This window comes from Desarmillaria tabescens (genome assembly GCF_030435595.1).
Source record: "Desarmillaria tabescens strain CCBAS 213 chromosome Unknown EV420scaffold_13, whole genome shotgun sequence".
Classification (NCBI taxonomy): domain Eukaryota; kingdom Fungi; phylum Basidiomycota; class Agaricomycetes; order Agaricales; family Physalacriaceae; genus Desarmillaria; species Desarmillaria tabescens.
The window spans coordinates 719,456-745,322 of NW_026848312.1; the positions used below are offsets into that span (position 1 = coordinate 719,456).

A 25,867-nucleotide genomic window follows, 5' to 3' on the forward strand; every position below is an offset into this window, starting at 1 on the left:
GACAGTGGGTGAATGTTGCTAACAACATCCTAGGCGGAGAAGATCTTTTATACAGAAAGCGCATCGAGGACTCTCTGATCGATATCGCGACGAGACCATGCGGTGAGGGCTCAGAGAGATCCGGAGCAACGTTTCCGTCAGTAGCTCGAGGTCGCAGAGGTTCACAGCCGAGATGGCTATGTAGACTAAGATGATGACCATTCATTTGCCTCTGATAATTACGTCCAGGCGCTATCTGGAATCATTGCTTCATCGGACCTCCTGGATACTCCCCATCGCGTCTCCAAGAGTCGTCCGAAATGCGCCCCGGAGTTGATAGATACCACACATGATGAAGGTGCAATGGCCTGCACCAGCAATTCCTGGACTCTGAAGGAACCCGAATTCAAAGCAGATAGCTTGCAGATCTAATGCTATCGCAAGCTCAATTAGCTTAATATGTATACAGAACACAAGGACTGATACCCACCTGTTACAGGGTTACTATAAAAAGAAGCAACACTAGTATGTAATAGAAGATCTCGTGTTTAGTATCCGTTGGCTGATGATCAATAAATGTCAATTTTCGTTACTGGCACTTGCTCCACTTGCTTGTGTCGACGTCCCCGGTAGGCACGGTACCATCGCAGGAGCACAAAAACAGCTCGACAGGCTTCGCTGGCACCGTTCCGCCTCCAGCGCTAGTCCAGCATATGGCTAAAGACCCGTGGAGGACCGATGAGTCTGCTTCATCGCTGTGGTTTGAACAGGCCCTTAATGCCACAGTTTATATCGGCGCTATGGCATATGGTGAGTTTCGCTTTTGAAGCAGTAGAACCTCACCCACCTCTGCCCCGCATCAAGGTACGCAACTGGCAATTGCGTTCCTCGCCGTGTACCACGTCATAAATTCGAAGACAAAGAAATATGTCTGGCAGTCCATCACATATGTCGGCATACTGGTTCTGTTATCGACAATCTATACGGCATGTAACATCCATTCGAATGAGATGGCGTGGATCGACGAACGCGGCTACCCTGGCGGACCCCTGCAGTACCAGATTGAGCAGAGTTATACGACAACAATCCTTGTCGCTAACGTGGCAGCGATTTCTATCACATTTCTTGCCGATATCTGTATGGTGCGTCTCGTCGCGGATTGTTGCATCGGTATCGGCTCATCTGATAGCAGCTCTGGAGGTGCTGGATAGTGTACCGGGGCCTATGGATAGCCGTCGCCCTTCCAGCTTTGCTTCTTCTTTCCTCGACTGGTACGATACGCTCTTCAACAAGTTCCCGTGTTTCGACTGACGCGATATTCCTCTGGCAGCCATGGGCATACTCCTCGTCCTTCAGTTGGCTTTACCCGGCGTGGTGATCTGGGGAGCTAGTATTGCCAAGTTTTCCATCCCATACTGGGCCCTTTCAATCACCTTCACCCTTCTCGTGACGTTCATGATCGTCGCCCGTGTTCTATCGATGCGTAGGGGGATCCAGAAGTTGGGACCAGAGTGCGAGAAATTATATACCGGAATTGCGGCAATGTTGGTTGAATGTGCCCTGCCGTACGCGCTGATCTCATTTGTTTTCATCATCCTATATGGTTTGAGGACCACGGCGTCCAATTTGTTTGTCCCGCTGATGATCATGGTTGAGGTTAAGCACCTCCCACTTCTTCGCAGAACAAAACTAACATGCACCTTATTTTTATAGGCCATGACCCCGCAGCTCATTATGATACGCGTCGCCTGCGGCCATGGTCTGTCAAGTGAGGCTGTCGCTGCCGCAAGTGGACAAATGTCGGCGATGGAATTTCAGAGCGTTTTTTCCGATACCGAGCGATCCGACTCTCCTATGACGACGATAAGAGAGGTAGTGCACGCAAAGGAAGGAGCGGGACCTGGGTCTGAGAGCTCCTTTGAGGAATTGTCGAAGCCGTTTCCAAGTTAGGCATTAGGGATACGATGGACTATGAGGAGAACAAGCACCCGTTGCGACAGAAAGGGCTTTATAGACATCATTTGATCCATCGTCTATAACCGAGTCGAGCCAACGAATGATAAATAGCTGTGATGTGAGGGAGATTGATGTAATACGCTCGTCACGAAATGGTTTGCTAAGCACTTTGAGCCTCCATATTCCTCGCAACTGAATAGGGTAGACATACCACAAAAGTTGGGAATCTCAGAGTGGTAGGCAGCTGCGGGGTCTCGCGCCGGTAGAGGATACCGCTAATCCTCGTATACTTTGAAAAGGGCATAAGAACGGGGGATCCATGGGTTGTGAAGGACGTCGAACAACCAGGGTCACTCCGGTCGTCCGGTCTGGAACATACCCTTGTTGTCGCTATCCTCTTTTGAAGAGAGGCAGAGAGGCAGGCAGGAAGGTCGTAATGGATGGAGCGCGGAGCTTGTGACGGAACACCAAAATAAGCATTGCAACCGAAACAGTCTGCAAACTAGGAATTTCACTGTGAGGAAGGGCGCTGTAAGGTCCAATCAGCGCAGCGGGTCATCAACAGTTTGGGGTCAAGGTGCTCTTTTGCGGCAAACGGAAACATTAAGGGTTCCGTCATTGTTTCGGGGATCTATAAAGGCCCGTAAAGATGATTGAAAGAAGAAAGGTTAGGCCTTGCTCACCATGATGTGACCAAAGATGGACCAGCGTAAGCCGTGCCGCCAACTGCCACACCTATCGTCATTTCCGAATGCTCTCGCAGGCCCGAGGATGTGATATAAACATCTGCGTAGATATCATCGTGGTCATTGCGGAGAATGCGCGGTGATGATGGTACTGGAGAAAGTAGTCATCGTTGACATCGCGAAAACAGCCTCTTTCGTCGACCATCACGATAACCTTGGGTCAATCCTGCCGCTACGCTTTGCTCAGTTGTTCCCGTTCCAATGAGAGACACATCGCCCGCCGACAACAAGCACAATGTGTTCGAGGAGCTGTTCTGTTGAGTTGACTAATGTGGCCTCGATGGATGAGGACCCGGAGTTCTTCGGGGATAGAGATGCAGGGACTGTCGCTGGAGGCGCTGCGGGATACACCCAATTCATGCCAGCCTCATGAACAACCACAAGGGAAACTTGTCCAAGAAAACCGTTTTACCAGGTGCCATACCATACTGGTTCAGGACATCAAAACCCGAGCTCGGGGTATGGTTGACCTGACAACTCTTTCTTCTTTCCTTTATGCGCTATGCGAAGGGTTTGGTTCCTGTGGCCCCAATATACATTCAGTTGTTTTCACGAGTCAAAGGCGCTGTAATACACAATCAGTGTCTAGCGACAGATCCACAGAAGAGAAAATGGACCTAGAATGCACTAATGTCGGAGGCTCGGCAATGAACTCCTTGCAGCAAACCAGATAAAAGAATCCGCCTTGTCTGAGACTGAAAACCATAGGATATCGATGGCGCGATACAACAGCATAATCTGCGATTTGGGAGATGTCCTCTTCAAATGGTCTCCTCCATCCAGCCACACCATTTCTCCGAAAAACCTGCAGAAAATCTTTTCCTCTGCGACATGGTTTGAGTACGAGAAAGGCGGTGTCTCCCAGCAGGTCTGCTATGGCCGTCTCGGACAAGAATTGTCCCTCGATCCGGCTGACATCCGCAAAACAATCGACGACTCCTGTGCCTCCCTGAAATGGGACAGGAATCTGGCGAGCTTCTTCCAGGAGCTCAAAGACACGAATCGGGAATCGCTGCGTATCTTTGCTATGTCCAACATATCGCAACCAGACTATGAAGCGCTCCGGAGCATTTCGGCGGACATGGACTGGTCGGTTTTCGACGGCATCTTCACCTCCTTTGCAGCAGGTAAACGTAAACCTGATCTGAGTTTTTACCGCTACACGCTGTCTCAAGCGAATCTCGATCCCTCTCGAACCATTTTTATAGACGACAAGCTCGAGAACGTACTCTCAGCGCGTTCTCAAGGACTACATGGTCTCGTATACCATGGCTTCAGAGAATTGAAGCAATCATTACTCAATCTGGTGGGAAATCCGGTACTGAGAGGTCAAGAATACTTGAAGGAGAATGCAGGGCGTCTTACCTCCGAATGCGCTGGACTAGTCATTCAGGAAAACTTTGCTCAGCTGCTCATTTTGGAGATGACTAGTGATCGGTGATTTCATATCTTTGAGCTTCTTGGAGATCAGGTGCTAACAGAGTGATAGGTCTTTGGTTGATCTGGATATACCAAATGAGGGAAAGTGGAACTTCTTCCGCGGCAAGTTGAACTAGTAGATTACCGTGGTTATCCGAGCTGATAACGATCAAAGGGGATGGTCAACTTACGACGACAAAATTTCCTTGTGACCTGGACACGACCTCGCTTGGGCTCACAGTGATTCGAGCGAAAGAAGAGGTAGCAGCATCTACGATGGATGAGATGTTGATGTATGTGAATGAGGACGGAATCGTACAGGTGATTCTTTTTCCGCGAGACTAAGGGACAATTCCTAACGCGTCTGCATAGACGTACTTTGACCGCACCCGGCCGCGGATTGATCCCGTTGTCTGTGTAAACGTCCTCAACCTCTTCTACTCTTACGGTCGAGGAAATGAAATGAGCCAAACCTTGGAATGGGTATACCAGGTCCTTCTCCATCGTGCATACGTACAAGGATCGCGATACTACGAGACAGCAGAAAGCTTCCTCTTCTTCCTCTATCGATTTATCAGCGGTTGCGATAACTCAGTCATCCACAATCGTTTCTATCCGCTCCTGAGAGATAGAGTTATGGAGCGGATTGGGACAGAAGGAGACGGACTTGCCTTGGCGATGCGCCTGATTGTGTGCGACTTTACAGATGTGAAGAATAAGATCGACCTCCAGACTCTCCGAGGGCTTCAGCGTGAGGATGGAGGGTGGGATATTGGCTTGATATACAAATATGGCTCTTCGGGTCTCCGTATTGGGAATCGGGGTCTGACGACGGTAATGGCTATCCACGCTATCCAGTGTAGTAGCATGGCTAGTTCCTCACTATGGAACGGCGACGAATCAGCCTTTCAATGATGACAATAAGGATGTATCATGGTGTAATTTGTTGATTTCGTACCGTTACACTCGTCCATCGGGCTTCACATATTGCTTAGGAAGTAGCATCGCGCATATGCATTAGAGACGATGACAGGATCAGGCCTTTGGCGGGGATGCCTGTCCTTCTTTTGAATGGAATCTGCCTTCGGCAATACGTACTACCTAGACGCGTTGTCAGATGATAAACAAAAACATCGCAAAGACTGGTAGGTATACTGACCATTAACCATTGTAAAGCCGCTATTACAGACCAGATAGTCTAGTAATGGATGGTACTTTAGGCGGAATCGGTGGAGCTCTTCAATGATGTCCTGCTGCCGATGAACCGCTGTACGCCAATAAAAAGGCCCCCGTTCTCCGCGAAATGTGCTTAAAATTGGATATAAGGACGTTGGAAAGACGAAGAGATGGTAGATTTGCTCACTCCGAACCGAAAATCTGCGTCCAAACCGGCTGCCAGGTCATTCTTCGGCATCGTCCAGGAATTTAAGCTCCCAAATGATGTTACAGACACATCTACGGCGCGATAGTATCGTGGCCTGTACGAAGGACGCGTGATGTTCGTGGTGGTGGTGAAGAAAGCTGTGTTTGTTTGTTGATGCCAAACAATCGCTGCCATCGGCCCGACGCGGCGACGAGTCCCGACCCCCGTCCAAGTTGTTTGTTCGCCCCTGCGCTATTCTCTGCCTTTCGAAGAATCTGGGTATGCCCGCATTACTCCTGACGCATTGTTGGGGTACCTAGTGCTGACAATTTTCTTTTCCTTGCTTAGCGCCATTGATGTTGACGTTGGTCACGTTTAAAGGTCGGATTGCGGAGGACACCCAGGCTATAGTATTTAATAAGTAAGTAGGGCCGGCGAGCGGCAAGACCCGCTACCTTGTTTCAGGTCTGTCAGCCGACTAGTCAGTCGGAAAATTCCGCAGTAGGACTCACTTGTACATCAGGGAATTTTTATCAGAGTTCAATGAGGATTTTTGGAGGCCACTCGAACCGACATCAAGAGGTGACTGACTGTTGTTTCGCATTCCCCGTCGTACCATATATATAACCCAATTTCACGCCAAGAATTTGAGCGCGACGAACTCATAAAAATTTATACAAAGCTGTTGTGCTTCTCTACCCCCACGACCGATCGGTGAAGATGAAAAAAACACTACTGTTTGAACTTTTGGCGTGAAATTGCAAGATAACCTGTTTAGTAGTCTCCCCTAGGCAGACTCTCCAAATCAGAACAGTCGAGATTTGAAACCGGTTTAGAGACCGTATACCCTTGTCCGTTTTCTCCCGTCTGGATCACCCTGTTCGTTCTGACACAGACTTGATACTTGTCCGAATGGAACGTATTGTTAGAACGCTTTCTTTAAGAGCGTGTCATCGCATCATTTTGAACCCTGATGTATCCACTGCAAGGGAGGCCCGCATGGTGTCTGGACCTTGTCAAAAATTCCAACTTCCGCAAAGGTGTGTTATATCATCTACGGTTTTCTTGATAGCACTATGGCCAGAAACAAACTCGGCGTATTTTTTGCCTTTTCTAATTCCATGGATGTGATTCCTTATAGCAGTGCGGGCCTCCCTTGCAGTGGATACATCAGGGTTTAAACCATGACTAATCATGATGCGACGACACGCTCTTAAAGAAAGCGTTCTAACAATACGTTCCATTCGGACAAGTATCAAGTCTGCGTCAGAACGACCAGGTATATCAGAAAAAGAGCGGTGTTCGTCGGACACGTGTGCTGTATCGTGGTGATGGGCACAAAGTCCTTCCTGAAAATGTTCACTGAGATCGGTTATCAAGTCAGAGATCGTGCTGTTAACATTGCATAAAATTCCGTGAGCGTTGGCCATGCGCTCTAAAACAAGTGTCGGAGTACCATCCAGAAAACCTCGAGTAGGTGGATCAATAGTTCGTGTATAATCTGTCAGAAAGTTAAGCATTCTCTGCCTTGTCCGAGATCCTTTAAAGCCTAGTGACTCAACTATAGCGCTAAGCTTCAGTAGAGTCAAGTGTGCGACATGCCCAGTGTAACTCAATATATGTCGGACAGTGCGTAAACTGAGTTCGATTGCAGACGTGAATCCAGATGCAAATACAGCACAGTCAAATGTATCATTGATGTTCTTTAAAAATTCATCATCCTTCCTATATTTTCTATGAGAGCCGTAGCAATCTCCTAAAATCAAACGTCGTATTATAGACTGACTGTCTAATTGTAGCGATGTCAAGACTGTCGTCGTAGGTCAGACCATGACTGCGAGCAATAACATGAAGAACATTGCAGTCCTCAACGAAGAGAGAAGCACGAGGTCCAGTAGTGATATGACTGAAAAAAAAGGAAGTGAGAATATGCTGTTGAACACTGAATCCAACACCAGAAGAATCAGAATCTCCGAACAACAGGCTAGGAGCAACGGCATGCATCTCAGGAGTCTCAGCGGTAAAATCAGCGGTAGTATCAGCGGTATCAGCGGTATCAGCGGGTATAGAGGCACGGGATGCAGCGCTACGACCACTTCCAGTACTCATGTCGTTTGACATGGAGGTGGAAACTCCTGTCACAGACAGGACGGTCGAGGGAGACAGAGCAATCACCGAATCGACATCCCTTGGGATGAAAGTGTCAAAATGATGAACGGGAATGATGTCACCGTTGGATTCATGCGACACACCATCAACTGCAACAAGTAGTTTAAATAAAAATAGCGTAAAGAAAACAAGGAAAGACATACTAGAGCCATAAATCGGATACAACTCACGATATAACGCGAAGAAATCACGGCCGAGAATGATGTCGTTATCAGTGAAATTGGACGGTCGGAATCGCATGCTTAACACAGCCGTGCCACGCTCTCCTTGACAATGGACAATAAGCTCCAAAGAACGAGACGTCTGAAGCCCGCGGGAAGACAACCACGACGTTGACACTATGGAATTGAACATGTAAATGTCAAACGAGTAGCGGACAGGCTCGTCGAGAACGGAGAAAACAGTGAATTGAGGCTGAGACATAGATGAGTTACAGGGGAAGGAAGAAAAGGGAAAAAACCCTTAGTATCGGGTCTTTAAAGCTCTGCAAAAACCTCCAAACAACCAGGACAAACAGTCAGCAAGGGGCGACGCACTGAAGTGAGACAAGAACCCTGAAAACATGATCGCAGACACGCGTACGTAGCGTTTCAACACTGCCTTCGACGCCGATACCGTACGTCTTCACGCCGGAGTCTTTCAAACCCTGTCAAAAGACGAACAATGTAATCAGGATGAGGATTATAGGGCATGTACAATGCATCATGCAGACGTTCCTGGAGAGCGCTCTGAACATATACAGCTTCAACGTCGACTGAAAGTCCAACAACATCGATGACGGTCCGGAGCATAGGGGATGACATCCGTAACACGGGGTTTGATGACAACAAACATGACAAAGAGAACAAAGATGGGCGGATCATGACTGTGTGACACTGAGTCATCATTGCAGAGCACAAGAAACCGCTCTCGCTTGCACACAGGCCAGCAAGGAAATGTTCCAATAGCAACCTTCCAAAATTGCGGAAATCTGCGCAAGTCGTATATGAAAGAGAACCATGACCATGCACAAGGTCGCGATGGTTGACGGTAAGAAGACCTTGAGTAAGATCTGTCAATGCGACATAATGATCACTCAAAGCCTGGAGAGCGACGACTGGTAGCTTGTTATTCCCTTGAAGAGATAATTAGTTCAAACATTATCAAGAAAACCGTAAATGATATAACACACCTTTGCGGAAGTTGGAATTTCTGACAAGCTCCAGAAACTAGTCAAATCCGAGCTGGACGACTGCATTACTTTCTCTTCGAATCAAAAGCGGAATTTGGGTCGTAAAAAGTCCCTGTTCACATTGAACAGTAACGGCGGATATTCCTCCAGTAGTACGGACGAGACTGCCGCATCGAGAGCGGTTGTTTTCAAAAGCGAGAGTAAGTTGGTATTTTCCCTTGCCAACGAGACAGTGAAGCAAGAGGAAGTAAAGACAGACGTAAGTAATCAAGAGCTGCCGCGCTGCTTGGTCAGGATCGCGCTCCCACGTGATCCAGACGGGAGAAAACGGACAAGGGTATACTAAACCGGTTATCTTGTAATTTCACGCCAAAAGTTCAAACAGTAGTGTTTTTTTCTTCTTCACCGATCGGGCACACACGGAATACGGTGGCTGGACATTGCCTCCAAGCTCCATGGCGGTGTTGCGGAAAAAAACGGACCATTGGATCCGGTCACTAAACCGGTTATCTTGCAATTTCACGCCAAAAGTTCAAACAGTAGCGTTTTTTTCTTCTTCACCGACCGGGCACACACGGAACACTGCCTCCGGGTTTCTTTCCGGCTAGTTTGCAATTTCACGCCAAAACTTCGAACAATAGTGCACCGCACATAACCCACTACCAAGGTAGCGGGAATTTCAGGCACTTCACGACGGTGGACCCCTACGTTTTTGGAATCCTTTTTTAATATTAAGGATGAATCCGATTCTCACACATCCTTGATACACTAACTTTCAAAAAAAGCTCCGTGTCCGTCCTTCTAACTGCGATTCCTAGGTCCAGAAATGTGACATGTCATAGCTTGACCAGAAAAGTATCGGCAACCCCTACGCTGGACCAATTTATATATATACCGGCACATATTTGAAGCTGTCATTGAAAACACCACCACTTATGCTTGTTCCATCATCTATGGGATGGCGAGCTAAATACAACCCGAAGTCATACGGTGTTCGAGTAAGTATTGGTTCTCTCTTGAAACTGATGGAACGATCACTGAATCCTGTCTAGGTTGTTCAAACTGCATCTATCGCAACTCGATTACGAATCTTTCAAAAAGTTGTCCTGCTCAAAGGAACCTTGGCACGGAACCACTGTACTGTCAAAAAGAAATGTGTGTCCCTTGATGCGAGCATGCGGTGTACCAAGTTCAAGTTAGCGCTATCTCCTACATCAAAATAACGCGTTAAGTGCTATCAGCGTCATGATACGGTGCCATAGGACATCACTTGTCCTGGAGACGGTCAACGTCAGCCGCTCGTGACCTTCCTGACAGTATCTAGAATCCGATAATCAAGGTCCTAGGGCCTTGTTGGACTAGCGCTGATGTATGACAGATTGGATGGCACCCTCGACTTCAGCCAAGACAGTCTACCAAGAGATACTGGACTCACTTTTGGTGACCATTGAATCCGTCACAAGTTTATGATGCTTATGGGCTAGTTTCTGGCTATCTCGGCAGTCTCGGAGGCTCTTCCATGCGCTCAAGGTCGGTTCGTGATAAAGTCCGATCTTTCTCTCACCAACCACAAAAATGACCTTGGCTCTCAAGATACAAATGACCGCATTGCGATGTACATACCCTTTGATCATACGCTATGCAAGTAGCGCGAATATTAGTAGTAGGTAGTCTATCTCGACCTGATTTCATATTCTCTTGGGCGTTGCCGAATTACGGTCGCAGAGCGCTTCAGTGCGAAGTGTCGAAGCAGTTACTGTAGGAGGGGTCAAATTCACGCAGAAGTCATGCGAAGCGCACCAGATGAACTTGAATTCTCCGGCGAGATGCTTAACAGGAGCTGCTACCATTCCACCGGGACGTCAAGTTTGGGAATACCATACCCATGGATCAACCGGGAGCATATCGCATTCAACTTTTGCCCTAAAAGCCTTCTTTTGTGCTTTACATTCTATGCAGTCCATTTTATTTCCTTAGGCTTTCCGCATATAGCTGCATTTATCCATCCATCGAAACTCCTTCCTCGTGGATTACAAGGCCCTGTAACAAACGGTGATGCGCTGGCGGGAATACGAGCGGACAAGATCAATGTACAGCCCATGGAGACAGCATCGCGGCAGCCGAGGGAATTCTCCTCAAACAAACATGCTAGTAAATGTATATAAACATCAACTTGGCCCCAAGAATAAAGAATGGCAATGGCAAGGTACAACGCCATACTTTGTGGTCTGGGGGACGTTCTCTTCACATGGTCTCCCCCGCCCAATTCGACCCTCCCTCTGAACACCCTTCGCAGAGTTCTCTCCTCATCGACATGGTTCGAGTACGAGAAGGGCCGAATCTCCCAGCAGGCATGCTACGATAGCCTTGGACGAGAACTATCCATCAGCCCGATATATGTCCGCAAGGCAATCGAAGAGTCCTGCGCCTCTTTGCGTTGCAACCTCGATCTTGTGAATTTCCTGCGGGAACTCAAAGACTCGACAGGGGAGACCTTGCGCATCTTTGGGATATCAAACATATCACAACCAGACTATGATGCCCTGCGGAGCATTGCTGATAATATGGATTGGTCGATATTCGATGGCATCTTCACCTCCTTCGCAGCGAGAACGCGTAAACCCGAACTTAAATTCTACCGGTACGCGCTATCGCAGGCGAACCTGGAACCCTCTCGAACTATATTCATAGACGACAAGCTCGAGAATGTACTTTCTGCACGCTCCCAAGGAGTGCATGGTATCGTGTATCGCGAACCCAAGGAACTGAAGCAATCGCTGCTCAGTTTGTTTGGAGATCCGGTTCAGAGAGGTCAAAACTTTTTGAAGGAGAATGCAGGACATTTTGTTTCAATGTGTGGTGGAATAGCTATACAGGAAAACTTCGCTCAGTTACTCATTCTGGAGATGACAAATGACCGGTGAGGATCAGGTCAACTTACACGTCGGATTTATGGGCTAACAGCTTGGCAGATCTTTGGTCGAGTCGGATATTGTTCAGAAGGAAGGAAAGTGGAACTTTTTTCGAGGCAAGCCAGGCTGATGAGTTCATCGCCAACTGAGCTAATGATACTTAAAGGGAATAGTCAACTTACCACAGACGAGTTTCCTTGCGATTTAGACACCACATCACTCGGCCTTACGGTGGTTCAAGCAAGGATGAAAATAGCAACGTCTATAATGGATGAGATGTTGAATTATGTCAACGAAGACGGTATCGTACAGGTAATTGTCCTCGAGCTTGAATTCAATCTGCGTCTAAACGTCTCTTGTTAGACATACTTCGATCATGATAGACCGCGAATCGATCCCGTTGTCTGCGTGAACGTCCTTCACCTCTTCTATTCATATGGTCGAGGAAGCGAGATGGAGCAGACTTTGCAATGGGTGCACGAGGTGCTTCTTCATCGGGCGTATGTCGAAGGATCGCGTTACTATCAAACAGCAGAATGCTTCCTCTTCTTCCTCTATCGATTTATCAGCCGCTGCAATGATCCAGTCGTCCACAACCGCTTCTATCCGCTCTTAAAAGAAAGAATTCTGGAACGAATTGGGGCGGCAGGTGATGGACTTGCCTTAGCAATGCGCCTTATCGTTTGCCATTTTACAGGTGTTAAAAACGATATCGATCTTCAATCTCTTAGAGCTTCCCAATGTGAAGACGGAGGATGGGATATGGGTTTGATCTACAAATACGGATCTTCGGGTCTCAGCATCGGGAATCGAGGTCTGACAACGGTGATGGCTATCTATGCCATCCAGTGTAGCCTAGCCGACTCCTCACTGAGCGAGAACGAGTGAACTTCGGGATCATAGTAAATATTAGATAAAACTACCAGATAACTGTATAATTTCATACCATGTTAATTCCCTATAGTGTAACCATCGGCCGCCAGTTCAGCAAAAAACAGAATTCATTCGCCGCCAAATACAGCTTGAGATAGGCGTAAGAAAACCGAAGGGAAGGACAAATGACAGGTTTGCTTACTCTAAGCTGAAAATTCCTGTCTGCAGCTGCTGTCAGGCCTTTGTCGGCATCATTTAGGCTTGAAATTTCAAGAGAAAATTTCAAGACACGTCTACAGATGATACTGTCGCGACTTCTACGAAGGACACGTGCTGGTCGCGGTGGTGAAAGAAGAGTTTTTGAAAATTCGCCCTTCGTACAGCCGTGTGGTGGACAGGCAAGAAAGCTCACCTAGACGTCCTTGAGAAAATTCAACACCGTGCACTTCGGCTAATCTGTGCTGCCTTCAAGACTACACCAACAGCAGCACTAGAGATCGAAGCATCGATCCCCCCTCTCTGTATGCACCTTGATATGTGCACGAGGCGATGTGCAATCCGATTTAATAAGCTGAGTTCCTCCAACCCCATCATTGAGCGGCTCAACAACCGATGGAGAGGTGGCAGAGCTCCCAGCCTATCCCCACCACTACCCTGCCGCCCCAACTCCCAGTCCAAAAAAAATATGACTAAAAGTACTCGCCTTCAGCAGGTTGCACAACATACAAGCCCAAATGATGAGCGACTGTTCCCGTTTCACCAACCACCGTGGCACGAATCAATGACTGACTTCAACGGACGGTTCCAAGTGACAGAAGCGGACCCAGTAGAGGACAAGAAGGAGGCTGCAACAAGGCACAAACATTATGTCGCAGCACTCCAGGCATCAAACCACCTGCTGATCTATACAGACGGCTCACTACGACCACTACACCGCGTCCGTCGAGTGGGAGCAGGTGTCGTGGGGTACCAGAATGGGGTAGAGGTATTTACCCAAAAAATGGGACTCGGATCACATGCGGAGGTGTACGATGGCGAACTCGCAGCGCTTGCTATGGGCGCCACAGCAGCAGTTAAGTACTGCTCCACTCACCCCGAGATCACACACATTCACTTTTTTGCAGACAACACATCCGCAGTTGGCGCAGCGTTCGATACAAGCTCCAAACCAGGGCAGTCGTTTTGTATCATATTCAACAAAAGGATACACGAGCTCCTAGAGGATGAAGACCGCAGTGTGGAACTGGCCTGGGCACCGGGCCACACAGGGATCCAGGGGAACGAAAAAACTGACGAGCTAGCCAAGGAGGCAGTGGAGCTCGAAGCTAAAGTCGCAGGGAGCAGATCAAACGCTCTCCGGAGATCTAAAGAGAAGCTGAAGAGAGACTGGACAAGGGCGTGGAAAAACAGCCCCAAAACCGGCTTTTTTGCACCTTCCAACCGCATAGCGCCATTCCCGAAACCCACAATACACTTCCGCCATCTCCATGGCAAACGTGAAGTCTTCGGTCGCCTGGTCCAGTGTCGAACTGGGCATTGCTTCACAGGCGAGTACTACAGTCGCTTTGTCCCGCACAAAGGCATTCAGTGTCCCTGTGGAGAGCCTATGCAAACACGAGACCACATCATCCATGAATGCCCCCGATACAATGGTTCCGAGTCCTATGAATATAGGTAATCGGTCATTATGCAGTTGGGAAAGGCCCGTGGGAAAATCTATTCGTGAAATCAATTGGTCTCGGTGATTGCCGGCTATCTGGCTCTGTGGGTCTGTGTTCCCCGTGGGATTTTTCTATTCATGCGCGGCGTTTGCCGATCATCCGTCTCCTGGGTCTGGGTTCATCCTGTAGGATTTTTTCTATTCGTGCACGGTCTTTGCCGGGCTATGCCTGTTTTTCTCGACTGCCCCGTCTCCTCCACACTTGCCATCATTGTGTTTCTGTTTTTCTGGCCTCTTTCTATTTTTTTCTTTGTTATTACTTTTCCTGCTTTTTTCAATTATTGCTCTTGCTTCAGTTCGTGGTTGGGTGATCATGGCATAGGGTGCTCCATCGATCTCGGTGCGCACATTTGATTTGTTAGCTCGATGAGAGGACTAATGAAAGACTGCTAGCCAAAGGGTGAGTTCCTTCCAAGTCCCTGGTTCAATGCCGTTGAATAGTATGTGCGCAGTGGGTTGGAAATGGTTGTGTTGAGAAACAAACCGGGATGCAGACATACCTGGGTCAGTACGCTTCATCTCTGGGGAGGGCTCTTTCGATGACGTGAACATGTGTAAGGATCTAACTGGGAAGTTGGCTAATGCCTTTGTGTACCGATGTTTTCCAGAATCAGTGTGATAAAAATAGGACTCGGTTTTGCCACCGGATGAGCTGGCCCTCACCCAACTAGTCACCGAGATGGACTCTGCAAAGTCTCCAGAGACGTATACTTGCCGGACATCTTAGGGATGAAAAGGGGCATAGAAGCCCTGGCAGTGTTCCTGGAGAAGTCAGGCGCATTCACAAAGACTGGCACCCCCAAACGGCCACCAATGCGACCCACATTGGATGATGAAGAAACCATGCTTGAAGACTGGCTGGGAGATCAGGACCTGGAGCGAGAGGAAGATCCCGGAGGTTGAAAAGTGGTAGAGGGAGGATGGAAATGCTGATGGACCCAGAGAACAACCAAGGAACTCGCTCCATGCACACAAACCCGTGCCCCATAGCCTGAGCTATGGTGGCGTCAACCCCCCTGGATACCAAGGACTCAACACATAAAGACATGAGAAATCTATACCATTAAAGGTCTGAAAATCCTCTTGTGTACCTACAGTAGCTACTGGGGCTGGCTATGAGCAAGCGCCGCCGCATCTCTGTACATAGATTACGGGTTGCGGTTTTGAAATATAGATTTAAAAAAAAAAAAAAAAAAAAAAAAGCCCTTCATACAGCCACCACGTGAATCCCAAAAGAGGATAATGGCACTTGAGCCTATGTGTGCCACGAGTCAGCTCGTCTCAACCATGTCTGCCACTTTCCACCACCATCCTGCAATTCTGCTCCATCACTGCACACGCCAGCCCCAGCCAGCCCCTTCCAGGACTGCCGACTTCCTCCTCAGGATCACGAGTCATGAAGCCAATCAAGTCAGGCCAGTCCCAGTCCAGCACGCCAACATGCGCTCTGCAACGTTTACATGCCGCTGCCTCCCGTACCTCCATCACACTGTCAACCAGGGGGTGATCTTGTTCAATAGGAGTGATGCTCCTTTGCTTATAGATAGTATATCTTAGCTAGGTTGAATAAATACTCTTACTTTTTACTACAAGTCCTGTTGTATATGATTTAAATCTTCTGTAAATTGGTAAAAATTCGTCCTAAATTCAGCATTGTTATAATTCCTACTAAGCCAAAATTTTGAACAATGAGTGGCTTGCATGTGTGGAGGACCGAATCCACATGGATAGCGCCTCAGCCAAACCAGCTCATTGCATGACTTCCTTTTCAGGTCATCACATCACAGTAACAGAGGGCAAATTTGAGGCAACTTGAAAGAAGCCATGTTTGTTTGTTGATGTTGCCAAACAACCTTTGCCATCGACCACTACAATGATCTCGACCTTGGTTTTTTTATGCAGTTATGGTCTGATTCTTCATGGCTGCTCATCTGACATGACTGTCAGCTACCTCGGGCACTTTTGTTCTCGTGTATTGCTGGTCAGAGTGCTTATCGACAAATTGGTATTGCAGCTCGCCCAATGAGTGACCAAGGTTTGTAAATTCTTTATATCAAGGCAGAACTTACTGACAGACATGCCTCTAGAACTCCAAGAATTAGTGTTGCCGCCGCTCGGCTAAACTCAGCTCCGGTCAGCTTTTCCCAGATTATGCCCTTATATAGCTTTTAGCTGGGCCAAGCTGTGTATGAATTTGTCAGCTCAGCTCGGCTTCCGCTAAGCACCGCGCTTGATACCAAAATAAGTAACGAAAATGTAAATTTTAATTTGCAGTGCAGAGCTGCTCAATAAAAGCAGTTACATCCTCTGGTACTCTATCCTGCTCTGCAAGTAAAGCTTCTAAAGCAATAACTTCAGCCTCCTTAGATGTTCCTTCTGTAAAGTTAAGAAATTGACCCTGTTTGAAAGCAAACTTCAACATCTGAAGAGCTTCCATCAACTCAGGTGATAGCCGGTTCCGTTGTACCGTAGCGGTTTCCTTTCCTGAGGAAAAGACACGTTCGCAAGGTACTGATGTTCCCTGAATCGGGAGGATGTCCATAGCCATCACAAATATCGTTGGGTAAATAAGTTGATTATCCTGAAACTGATGAGCAACGAGATGCTGAAGAACCTCAACATACAAGCTTACCTGCCAATATTTCACAATATCGTGACTAGTCTTGACATCAGATAAGTAGGCATCAACTTCAGCCTCGAGACTTTGTGGATGCATTGCGGTATCAAAGAGATTGTCGCCAAGTAGATCATCTGCCCAGTGACTTCCACGTGGATCTGATATTTGTGACCGTGCAGGTGTTGATGGGATTGAGGTTAAAGACCGGTACTCTCGAAGCTATGCAGTACATATTAGAAAAAGGAACAAGGAGTACTCAAGACAAACCTTGCATAAAAATAATTGCCGAGCCTCATCCTCTTCTGCTGGCATGTAACGACTGAACCATCATAGTTTTGCATTAGGGTTGAGGACTGAAGTGATATAATCAGTATATCACAAAGGAGCTTGCCATGTTAACATACTTGTTGCTAGTGTATATGCTGGAACAACATCCAGTCGCTCATGGTAGGTCTCAAGTTTGACGAGTCCATCATCAAGGGCTGACGCTGCTGGGGGGAAGGTCTCCTTCATATTCTGCCAGATTTGTATCATACGTCGGAAACTTGGAATTGCCAATGAGAGAGTCAGAGTCTTGTCAGCTGATAACTTTTGTTGAAATGCATGTGGCACCTAGCAAGGCAATTAACCAGAGTTATGCTGAGAAAAGATGTGTACATACTGCCAAAATCTGATGGATAATGTCCAATGCTTTCCATTCCTCTTTGGAGAGTTGATACCTACGAAGATCAGCGAAATCCCTTTTATCCAAGAATACTTCAATTTCCTAATGATTGATAAGCAATGAGCATAATACAAATATAGTCTCTTACCTCCCGGAGTTCAATCACATGCTCAATCATTATATCAGTTGATGACCACCGAATTTCAACATCAAGAACTAGTTGAAGCACTTTTTTATCAAGTGTCTTGAGAACTGACAAAAAACTGTGTCGGTGGAGTGATGATCCCCGAATCTACTCCAATAAGTTCAATTTTATCCAAGACAAAAGGATGCTCAATCTCACCGCATGTACAAGAGCCCTAACAGCAGCTATGGGATCCCGGGTGATGTCCATGCTCTCTGAAATGCAGATAAAGATCATCCTTAACATTCTGAACACATACATACCTTCCAGAAGAACAGCGTTCAAGGCTGTAATAGCAGATATAACTGCCTTTGCAGCAAGATTCACGATATGGGCAAAACATCTAGAGTCGAGTCAACGTAAGATATTATGAGATTTAAAATTATTTACCTTATTCGCTTCTCAACAGCACAGAAACGAAATCCACGGCGCAGCAAATCGCGCTCTAGAAAAACCATAAATGTCCCATTATTAGCTGCATTATCCATCGTAATCCAACCAAGCTATAGAGAGTCAATGCTTAGATATTCTGGAATAACAGTTTTCCTACCTTCAGTCGGTGCTTGTGATCTTTACTTGTAATGCCAACACGATTGGTGATGTAGAGAACAGCCGCAGCGAGATGTTCACCCTCATGGCGACCAGGAACACAATGATACCCGATAAGGTCAGAACATAGACGAACAGTAGTACGGCCATCAGCATCAACACCAACAGGCTCCATCCAGTGCGCAGTGACAGCCATGTAGTTCACTAAGTTAAGGTCACTAGAGAGATCCATGGTAAGGGAGATGCTACTCATAGAGTGCTGAAGTTTCCGGAGAATTAAAATCATGATGAAACAGAGAAAATGAAGACTTGCCTCCATTTCTCCCTTGAGGGTTTGAATATACCTCTCCCATGTCTCAATAACCCGGGCCCGTATAAATGTACGGTGCAGAATATCTGTATCATTTAGTTCATCACGAAGCATGAGAAATATTCGGCGGAGTTGTGGGCACTCAATAACATTGATTGACTCAGAAAAAGTCAGTACGTTGACACGCGTGCAACATGTTCACACATGTAATTTTGCGAATTCTAGGAATGCAAACGTGTGTGTGCCCCGTGAATAATATTAGAGTGCATGTAAGGCATAGAGCGCTACACACTGAGGCAGAAAGCACTATAATAAAAATAATATGAGTAGAGCGCATGGCTTAGACTTAGAACGGCACACTTGTGTCATTTAAGTGTGCAGTCTCAGTGCTTATACACACACACTGTACCCTCCTCTGCAGTGTATCACTCAATTAAATTCACTGAAGATAATATATTGAAGGTGCTTCGTGCTACATTGATCTATGTCGCGTGAACCCTGCCGATCCGGCAATCACCGAGAAACGTCATCCTGAACGAAGAATCAACAAGTCCAAATACTCTAAGGAGTTCTCGGCCGGAGAGAAATAAAACCCGCTGCCCATATGAAATATTAAACTAGAAATGGTTGCGCGGCAACCAATAAAATAAAACTCGCTCACTAGATAAGTTGCGTGGCACTGTAATTAAATCCGCGGAGCCAATAAGAAGACACACGCCACATGGCACGACGAGGCTAGGCCTTGCCAAGTGGAGAAAACAGTGGTAGCACGCGTGCCAACATGGAGTGCTGAGTAAAATAATGATTACTATCACCATGGCTGACGTGGCACGCAAGGGAAGGGAGTCCGAGGTGGAGCGTTGTCTATTTTCAGTATTTACATTTCATATAGTTAACGGTAAATATAAGAGTGGTAGTTACAGGTAGTTAGCAAGTTTTCAGACCCCCGCAGTTGTACTACGAAGCAGCGCGCTTAGTGTACGACGAAAGGATTTTATTTGAAGCTTCGAGCGAGAGAGTATTATTGAACTTAGAATTATTTTGAACACTTTGAGAGCTCGCGAGGCACGCCTTGCTCGAGCGCGGTTGATTTGTTCAAGTAAAGTACAGTAATTGATTGCGCTCTACTTAGAGAATATTGTATTGTGATAACTTGAATGTGCATTTGTGTTTTTGGAACTTGTTTGTGAATTCTGAGTTATTGCAAGTGGCAGAGGTTCGAACCCTTTGGCTTGTCAGTAATCTCTGAGGTTTTTTTTGGTTTATTCCCAAGTGGCACAGGTTCAAACCCTGTGGCTTGTGGACGTGTTTTCTGTGTTTGTGTATCTCTGGATCGCATAGGTTAGAACCCTGTGGATCTACGAACGGGTTTTGAAGTGTTTTCTGCTTGGAGCGCAAGGCTTTAAGTCGTGTTAAGTGTATTGTGAAACGTTGTGGACACTTGTGTGTTGCGCGCGACGTATTTTGAGGGTTATACATTCTTGTAGAACATTTGGGGGCTTGCGAAATAATACTTTTGCCTTGAGGCCGAGCGATTCTGTCACTCACCTCCTGTTCCAAAAGCATTTGGACTTAGAAGATTATTATATTGCTAAGCGTGCTATATTATATTGTAATGTGCAAGGATTATTTCAATACTACTGCTATTGTGTGCTTGTATCGCACATCACCCTCAAACTACTGAGGGTTTGTGTGTGTGTGAGTGTGAGTGTGGGTGTGTTAGTGTTATATACGCTAGTGCATTTCTAGCTTGGCGCGCACAGAGCCTCTTCAACGTGTTATATAGCCATGCGATAAAATTACATACCTGATCATCAGCAATAATCCATTCAATGATAGCATCGATAAATGCATCATGAGAGAATTCGGGAATAGATGAAGTGTCGCTACATGAGGCATCTGAGGGCATTGTCATACCATTTGCTTTCCGAAACTTCTCAGCGGCTTTTGTCCCATTGCCCTTGATCAAAGTGCCGAGCCTGTCGCAAGCCGTAACCCATAATTTGAGGTGTTCTCTTATGAGATGATGGCGAAGACTTGTTGTCCCTGTGCTCATAGAATAAGTCTTGTCCTTGGCGTTCTTATGCTTATCACCCGCCCTAATGAATTAAGAGTGAGCACAATGGTGGAGTACAAGGAGTCATACTCACTGACATAGTTTACAAATCCGGCGATCGCCTTCCATGTAAAATGGCCACACATCGTCTGCATCACGGCGCTCCTTTGCTGATGATAGAGGTGACACCGATATTGATGCAGGAGATGACAGAGGTGATGCCAACGATGGCAATGGTGATGAGAGCGAATCCTCTGGTGATGATGGTGTGATAGATGGCTCCTCAAAATGAACAAACCTATATGTTGTCGCACCATCTGCAGATCGACGAGAGGGTGGTGAAGCAGAATGTGAACGGGAGGGAGTTGACGGTGGTGAGACAAAGTCGTACGGACCCTCAAGTATGTGTGGTGACGAAGGTGGAAGGGTAGGTGCAAAGGGATTTAATTCATCGTCATCATCCTGTACAGTTGTTATGCCTAACATACATGTTAAACCATTTTTTGTTCAAGAGACTGTTTTACGTATGTTGAGACACAGGTCTACATGCTCAGGCATCTGGGTTTGCAAGCTCGGGGGGGTCTTCTTGGTGATGTGGTTGACCATGATGGGGGCTACCTTCAGATCCTTCGGTGACTACATTTGTTGATGCCTTCGCTCCTCCTTTTTTACGACTCTTCCCTGTCGCACGAGTTTTAGAACGGGGTTCTGCAAACTAGGAATCAGATGCACTCTTAAGGAACCATCCAGCATAATATACCTGAAGGACCTTGCTTGTCTATAGGCTGTGATAATTGGGGCTCAAGGCTGTTTGAAGTCGTCTTGCCTTGTGTTGGTTGTTTCAGCGTCACTGCTACATAATCATGAGCAGCATTCAGGACTAGTAAGTGCAAGCCCAAACCTTGTTTTAGTGAAGCTGCAGCCATTCTTTTACTTCACCTAGGACCTGCTATGTTGATCCCTATCCATGGCTACATCAGCTAAATGGCATCAAGATCCAGTTGCAACACGTACCCTCTATTTCGAAGCCTTCAACCTCAAGGACACCCCCACGAGGAGGTATCGTATTAGTTCCTGTACGGCGTGGTGCCATCATATGCTGGTGCTAAGTCAAAGAATGTCTATAGGTTTTTATACGAACACAGCAGAAAATTTTGCAGAAAATTTGGTCGGATTTTTGCTGCCAGCAGAGACACAGACATTGACTGTTGCTAAACATTGAGACAGTGGCACCGGAATAGACAGCGTTGCTAGCTAGAGACACCACATAAGCGAAGAGGATGTGAAGTCGGACAGCATACACACCAATGTCAGCCAGTCTGCTATATCCCTTCATTTACCACTTTTTGCGTCTTCAAGCTTCGGTATTGTCAATGCTCCGATGATCTAAGGCTCCAGGGTAAAGATATACGAGACAAATACTCCAAAAATGTTGAAGATGATATCTTGAAGATCAATCTAGCAGTTATCTGGCAAAAAGGGCGGAAAATCTGGTCATAATCACTCGGGTTTTGGTGAAACTGGCTATATTGGCATGGGAATAGTCTTTAGATACATGTCCGTGAAGATGAAGACCGAAGTAGAGGCCCCTGCTGTCAGAGCACGTACTCTAGGGAGGTAGTGATGATGGGAAGGAGAAGAAACACGTCAGCATCCCAATTAGGAAACGAGCTCTCAGCTTAGCTGGCTCAAGCCGAAATCAAGCCGCTAGAATAAGGAGCCGAGCAGCACAAAGCTTTGAGCTAGGATTTCGAGCGCGGCTCGGAAAATGCCGGCTCAGCTCAGTCAGCTTGTCCGCTTTAGCTGAGCCGGCGGCATCACTACCGAGAATAGCTTGGTTTCTCCTGATGGCGAATTGCTAATGTTAAGCATCACCTCTGCCATTGACGCATGATTACACCGACATCTCAGATCATGCCATAGCATGAACATCTGACTGGCCAATGATACTAACGTCTTCCTGCTGAAGCTATGATGGTGTTCAATTGTCTTCCCACAAGAGAGACAACTCTTCATTCATCTCGATAACAACTTGAAGATTGTCTCATGCAAATATTACCTTTGTCGAGTCCTCCCACTCCTGATGGAAGTATCTGCATAACATAGCAAATTCTGACCCAGGACTCAGACTGCTGTAGTCAAAAGCTGGAGCTGAAGTCTGATCTGTCAGCCAATTTTTTTCCATTGTATCTCAACTGGCATGAATCAGTTGCTTACTAAGAGGGTGACAGATTACTGCCATTGCCAAGCTTTTCGATGAGTTGACTGTCATCATAGCTTTGGTTTTCACTGATACCCTTCCTTTATTAACAGAGAAACTACTTCAAAGTTGACTTCGCAGCGGTGTTTATATAGCCTGACTTTCGAATCCAACTGATCATTATGCCGAGACCCGAAGACCAACAAAAATCATATCTAAGAGTTTCCTTTCCTCAAGCTGATACTATCTTTACACCCCTTTGGGAACCCCCAAAAGTTTTCTTTTCCTTTGGAACTCACTTAAGCGTAAGGAGAAGCACTACCCTTATGTGTGGTTCAAGAATGACATTTCTTGGTCCACTCCGGCTAAATATGGCCCTCATACCATGAAAATCCTTGCTCCACCCTTCTCTTCGTAATGATGGACACTTGTGCCAGATAGTAGCCTGTTCCTGTTATCGATGGATGCTATCTTCAGGAACATTGCTGATTTCTGCCTTCCATCCTACTTTTTAAAGTGCTCGAATAGTTAATCACTCTTCTACACTCATGGAAGTCCTGAAGTCCAGTACGTACACAATACAACTCGCACATGCTAACTTGCAAACTCGCAATAGCCATGTCGACCTCTCAGGGGAAGACTGGAGGTCTATCATTTGTACGTGCACACATCTATCTTGTTCACATGACTATCTCATCACGGCCCCACAGGCTGCCTTGGCCACAATGGCAGTAATCAACAGGTATGACAGAGTCACCTCTTGCAAGTTTACTGGTACTGTCTAATAATTGTCAGTGGAAATTCATGATGTCAGGTGCAGGATGCTCTATTCGGTGTATCTGCAATGGATTATACTTGTCCATCGATTTCAGAATGCTCAATGAGCAGCTGATTTGACCACACCTTATTGCTTCATCATTCCCTGTCAGTTGGGATGTTAAGCCGCATGATGTAGAGAATGGGATATATAGGTTGGATTCCATCCCTGTGTAGTAATGCACATTCTGATTCTTGAGATCAATAGCATTCGATGGCCTGACAGCGAATATGTACTTAGCTTGGATCCCGACTTCAACAGTCCTATTGAGCCTGTATGTTGCCTTAATGAGCACCCAGGTTTTGGACTCAAAATCAGACCAGGTTTACCTTTCCAAGCAGGATTCAAATATTGATTCCTCGCAGCTATGATAGATCCATGAATGTGAAGGTTTTCCATCACCACCACTACTAGCCAAGCCAGCAGTGGTGATGAACTCTGTTGAAAGCTCTGAAGGTGACATTGTCATTACGACAACCATCACTACGATGGTGACAAAGGGTAGGAGAGCTATTGGTTGATGTATCCATGCAACTGTGTGATATTAGTTTGTGAGGGTTAACGCATCCGCTTCGCCAGTCCGAGTTCTGTGTAGTTTTCCTAAGTACATCTAAGAGTTTAATCCTATGTCACCACCTCAACTAGGGCTTTGTGCTAGCGATTGTCAGGGCTGAGCTTGGCAGCTTGCTATTTATGGCAAAACTGTACTTCAGTGTTTATATAGTCTGGTTTTAGAATCCAACTGATTATTGCACCAAAAGCTGATAACAATTTGAGAATCTGATCAAAGAAATTTAATTTTCTCCTGCCTCGAACTGATATTATCTTTGACCTGCTTTGGAAACCCCCAAGAGTTGTCCCTCATTCTTTACAATCTGCCTAAATGTTAATTCCAAGTCATGAGGTAAAGTCAGAGCAAAAGGAGAGAACGCGTTCTTCAATGAATCTTTATGGATAGAGTGCTCAGGCAAAGACCACTCATAATCCCACAGAAAAATGGCTGCCAGTGTTCTTTGCTCGTACATGGCAAAATTCCTTGCCAGACACTGGCATGGCCCAAGAGCGAATGGGAGCCATCCAGACTTCTGCCATCCATGTTCCAAAAATCTTTTGGGGATAAAGGTGTCAGGTGAGTTCCAATGTTCTTCATCATGGTGAATAGCGTAAATGTTCACTATCAATGAGGTATATGCTGGAATAGAGTATTTCCCGAGTTGAAAAGGTCGATTTGATTGGTGGGGGACAATGTAGGAAGTGGGACTATTGATCCGCATTGCTTTGTGAATACAGGCTGTGAGATATGGCAGTGATGTCCCAGAGAACTATTTGACGGTTTGATCAATGTCATCTCCAAGTACTTCCATGACTTCTTCCTGTGCTTGCCATTGTATATCAGGATAGCAGGCAAGATAATAGAATAATGTCCATATCGAACTGGCGGTGGTATCCTAACAAGGATAGAAAGTCAGTTCAATACATCACGGAATATGATTAAACCTTACATGTCCACCAATGAATAGCATGATCATGTTATCCTGCAGCTCTTGATGCGACATAGCAGGGTTCTTCAGCATGAAGATCATCATGTTGTCTCCTGGATTCTCCTTCTTATCAGTTAGGAGCTGCATGAACCTCTTGACCAATGTATCAATGTGATGAATGAGCTTCTTTGAGGCTATACCGTCCATATTATGCAGAGTTTCCCTGTAGTTACAGTGCAGCCTGGTATGTAGAGTTTCCTGTAACTACAGGTGAATGGAGTATGCAGAGTCGGAAGAGCTGTGCACAATGCTCTGCATACTCAGGGTCCTGTAATTTTCCTACATCCTTATTATGCCACAATACCCTCCCCAACCCTCTGCCCCTCCGCCCACAGCCCCAAAAACACTGGGAATAATCGCCAACAATTAATTATTGACATTTTTTTAGCACTCACATAATATTTAATTGATACTGGCTGATACTGGGTGGCAACTGGGGTGGTGAATTTTCCACCCTTCTACTCATTGCCAGGTGGCCACAAAAGAGCAGGCTCAGGAAATATTATTTGATATACTTACTAGTACTGCTTCCAAACTGCTTCTACACCTACCCTTACCATATATTTGACTGAATGCACATTGGCAGCTTGGATGCACAGACTGTGGGAGTATACCATTCCC

The 25,867-nt window shown here is 46.4% G+C and overlaps 8 protein-coding genes across 8 annotated transcripts; 4 read left to right on the forward strand and 4 right to left on the reverse strand.

The window, feature by feature from the left end:
* Positions 1 to 692: 692 nt before the first annotated feature.
* EV420DRAFT_1268062 (uncharacterized protein) lies at positions 693 to 1,929 on the forward strand (the record flags this gene model as incomplete). The annotated part of the gene is made up of 5 exons (XM_060467423.1): positions 693 to 789; positions 844 to 1,121; positions 1,172 to 1,250; positions 1,310 to 1,635; positions 1,693 to 1,929. The coding sequence occupies 5 exons, from the start codon at positions 693 to 695 to the stop codon at positions 1,927 to 1,929; spliced, it is 1,017 nt and encodes a 338-aa protein (XP_060332318.1).
* A 1,464-nt stretch (positions 1,930 to 3,393) lies between these two features.
* Positions 3,394 to 5,058, forward strand: EV420DRAFT_1307046 (HAD-like domain-containing protein; the record flags this gene model as incomplete). The annotated part of the gene is made up of 3 exons (XM_060468504.1): positions 3,394 to 4,118; positions 4,238 to 4,421; positions 4,473 to 5,058. 3 exons carry the CDS (start codon positions 3,397 to 3,399, stop codon positions 5,013 to 5,015), a joined length of 1,449 nt encoding a protein of 482 aa, XP_060332319.1. The 3' UTR covers positions 5,016 to 5,058.
* Positions 5,059 to 7,140: 2,082 nt separating this feature from the next.
* EV420DRAFT_255274 (uncharacterized protein) lies at positions 7,141 to 8,138 on the reverse strand. Its single transcript, XM_060481431.1, has 2 exons — positions 7,776 to 8,138; positions 7,141 to 7,721 (listed from the first exon to the last, which is right to left on the reverse strand). The coding sequence occupies exons 1-2, from the start codon at positions 8,053 to 8,055 to the stop codon at positions 7,198 to 7,200; spliced, it is 804 nt and encodes a 267-aa protein (XP_060332320.1). The 5' UTR covers positions 8,056 to 8,138; the 3' UTR covers positions 7,141 to 7,197.
* On the reverse strand, positions 8,139 to 8,673 carry EV420DRAFT_255273 (uncharacterized protein). The gene has a single exon (XM_060481430.1). The coding sequence runs from the start codon at positions 8,517 to 8,519 to the stop codon at positions 8,223 to 8,225; it is 297 nt and encodes a 98-aa protein (XP_060332321.1). The 5' UTR covers positions 8,520 to 8,673; the 3' UTR covers positions 8,139 to 8,222.
* Positions 8,674 to 10,970: 2,297 nt separating this feature from the next.
* Positions 10,971 to 12,679, forward strand: EV420DRAFT_255287 (HAD-like domain-containing protein). The gene is made up of 4 exons (XM_060481432.1): positions 10,971 to 11,723; positions 11,776 to 11,831; positions 11,882 to 12,027; positions 12,079 to 12,679. The coding sequence occupies exons 1-4, from the start codon at positions 10,996 to 10,998 to the stop codon at positions 12,601 to 12,603; spliced, it is 1,455 nt and encodes a 484-aa protein (XP_060332322.1). The 5' UTR covers positions 10,971 to 10,995; the 3' UTR covers positions 12,604 to 12,679.
* Positions 12,680 to 14,106: 1,427 nt separating this feature from the next.
* On the forward strand, positions 14,107 to 15,509 carry EV420DRAFT_1535614 (uncharacterized protein). Its single transcript, XM_060472838.1, has 3 exons — positions 14,107 to 14,240; positions 14,979 to 15,181; positions 15,247 to 15,509. The coding sequence occupies exons 1-3, from the start codon at positions 14,195 to 14,197 to the stop codon at positions 15,301 to 15,303; spliced, it is 306 nt and encodes a 101-aa protein (XP_060332323.1). The 5' UTR covers positions 14,107 to 14,194; the 3' UTR covers positions 15,304 to 15,509.
* Positions 15,510 to 20,366: 4,857 nt separating this feature from the next.
* On the reverse strand, positions 20,367 to 21,294 carry EV420DRAFT_1641527 (uncharacterized protein; the record flags this gene model as incomplete). Its single annotated transcript, XM_060477247.1, has 4 exons — positions 20,367 to 20,381; positions 20,440 to 20,731; positions 20,783 to 21,167; positions 21,213 to 21,294. The coding sequence occupies 4 exons, from the start codon at positions 21,292 to 21,294 to the stop codon at positions 20,367 to 20,369; spliced, it is 774 nt and encodes a 257-aa protein (XP_060332324.1).
* A 3,733-nt stretch (positions 21,295 to 25,027) lies between these two features.
* On the reverse strand, positions 25,028 to 25,393 carry EV420DRAFT_1641528 (cytochrome P450; the record flags this gene model as incomplete). The annotated part of the gene is made up of 2 exons (XM_060477248.1): positions 25,028 to 25,153; positions 25,208 to 25,393. The coding sequence occupies 2 exons, from the start codon at positions 25,391 to 25,393 to the stop codon at positions 25,028 to 25,030; spliced, it is 312 nt and encodes a 103-aa protein (XP_060332325.1).
* Between the last annotated feature and the right edge of the window lie 474 nt (positions 25,394 to 25,867).

Bases quoted from the DNA above. Each gene is read 5' to 3' on its own strand.
- EV420DRAFT_1535614 (XM_060472838.1), top strand. From the start codon at position 14,195: ATGCAAACACGAGACCACATCATCCATGAATGCCCCCGATACAATG. The intron at 14,241-14,978 runs GTTCCGAGTCCT...CTCACCCAACTA, and splicing joins TGAATGCCCCCGATACAATG to GTCACCGAGATGGACTCTGC. The intron at 15,182-15,246 runs CTGGAGCGAGAG...ATGCTGATGGAC, and splicing joins ACTGGCTGGGAGATCAGGAC to CCAGAGAACAACCAAGGAAC.
- EV420DRAFT_255273 (XM_060481430.1), bottom strand. From the start codon at position 8,519: ATGATGACTCAGTGTCACACAGTCATGATCCGCCCATCTTTGTTCTCT.
- EV420DRAFT_255274 (XM_060481431.1), bottom strand. From the start codon at position 8,055: ATGTCTCAGCCTCAATTCACTGTTTTCTCCGTTCTCGACGAGCCTGTC. The intron at 7,722-7,775 runs GTATGTCTTTCC...TACTTGTTGCAG, and splicing joins GTATCCGATTTATGGCTCTA to TTGATGGTGTGTCGCATGAA.
- EV420DRAFT_255287 (XM_060481432.1), top strand. From the start codon at position 10,996: ATGGCAATGGCAAGGTACAACGCCATACTTTGTGGTCTGGGGGACGTT. The intron at 11,832-11,881 runs GCAAGCCAGGCT...TGATACTTAAAG, and splicing joins AAAGTGGAACTTTTTTCGAG to GGAATAGTCAACTTACCACA. The intron at 12,028-12,078 runs GTAATTGTCCTC...GTCTCTTGTTAG, and splicing joins ACGAAGACGGTATCGTACAG to ACATACTTCGATCATGATAG.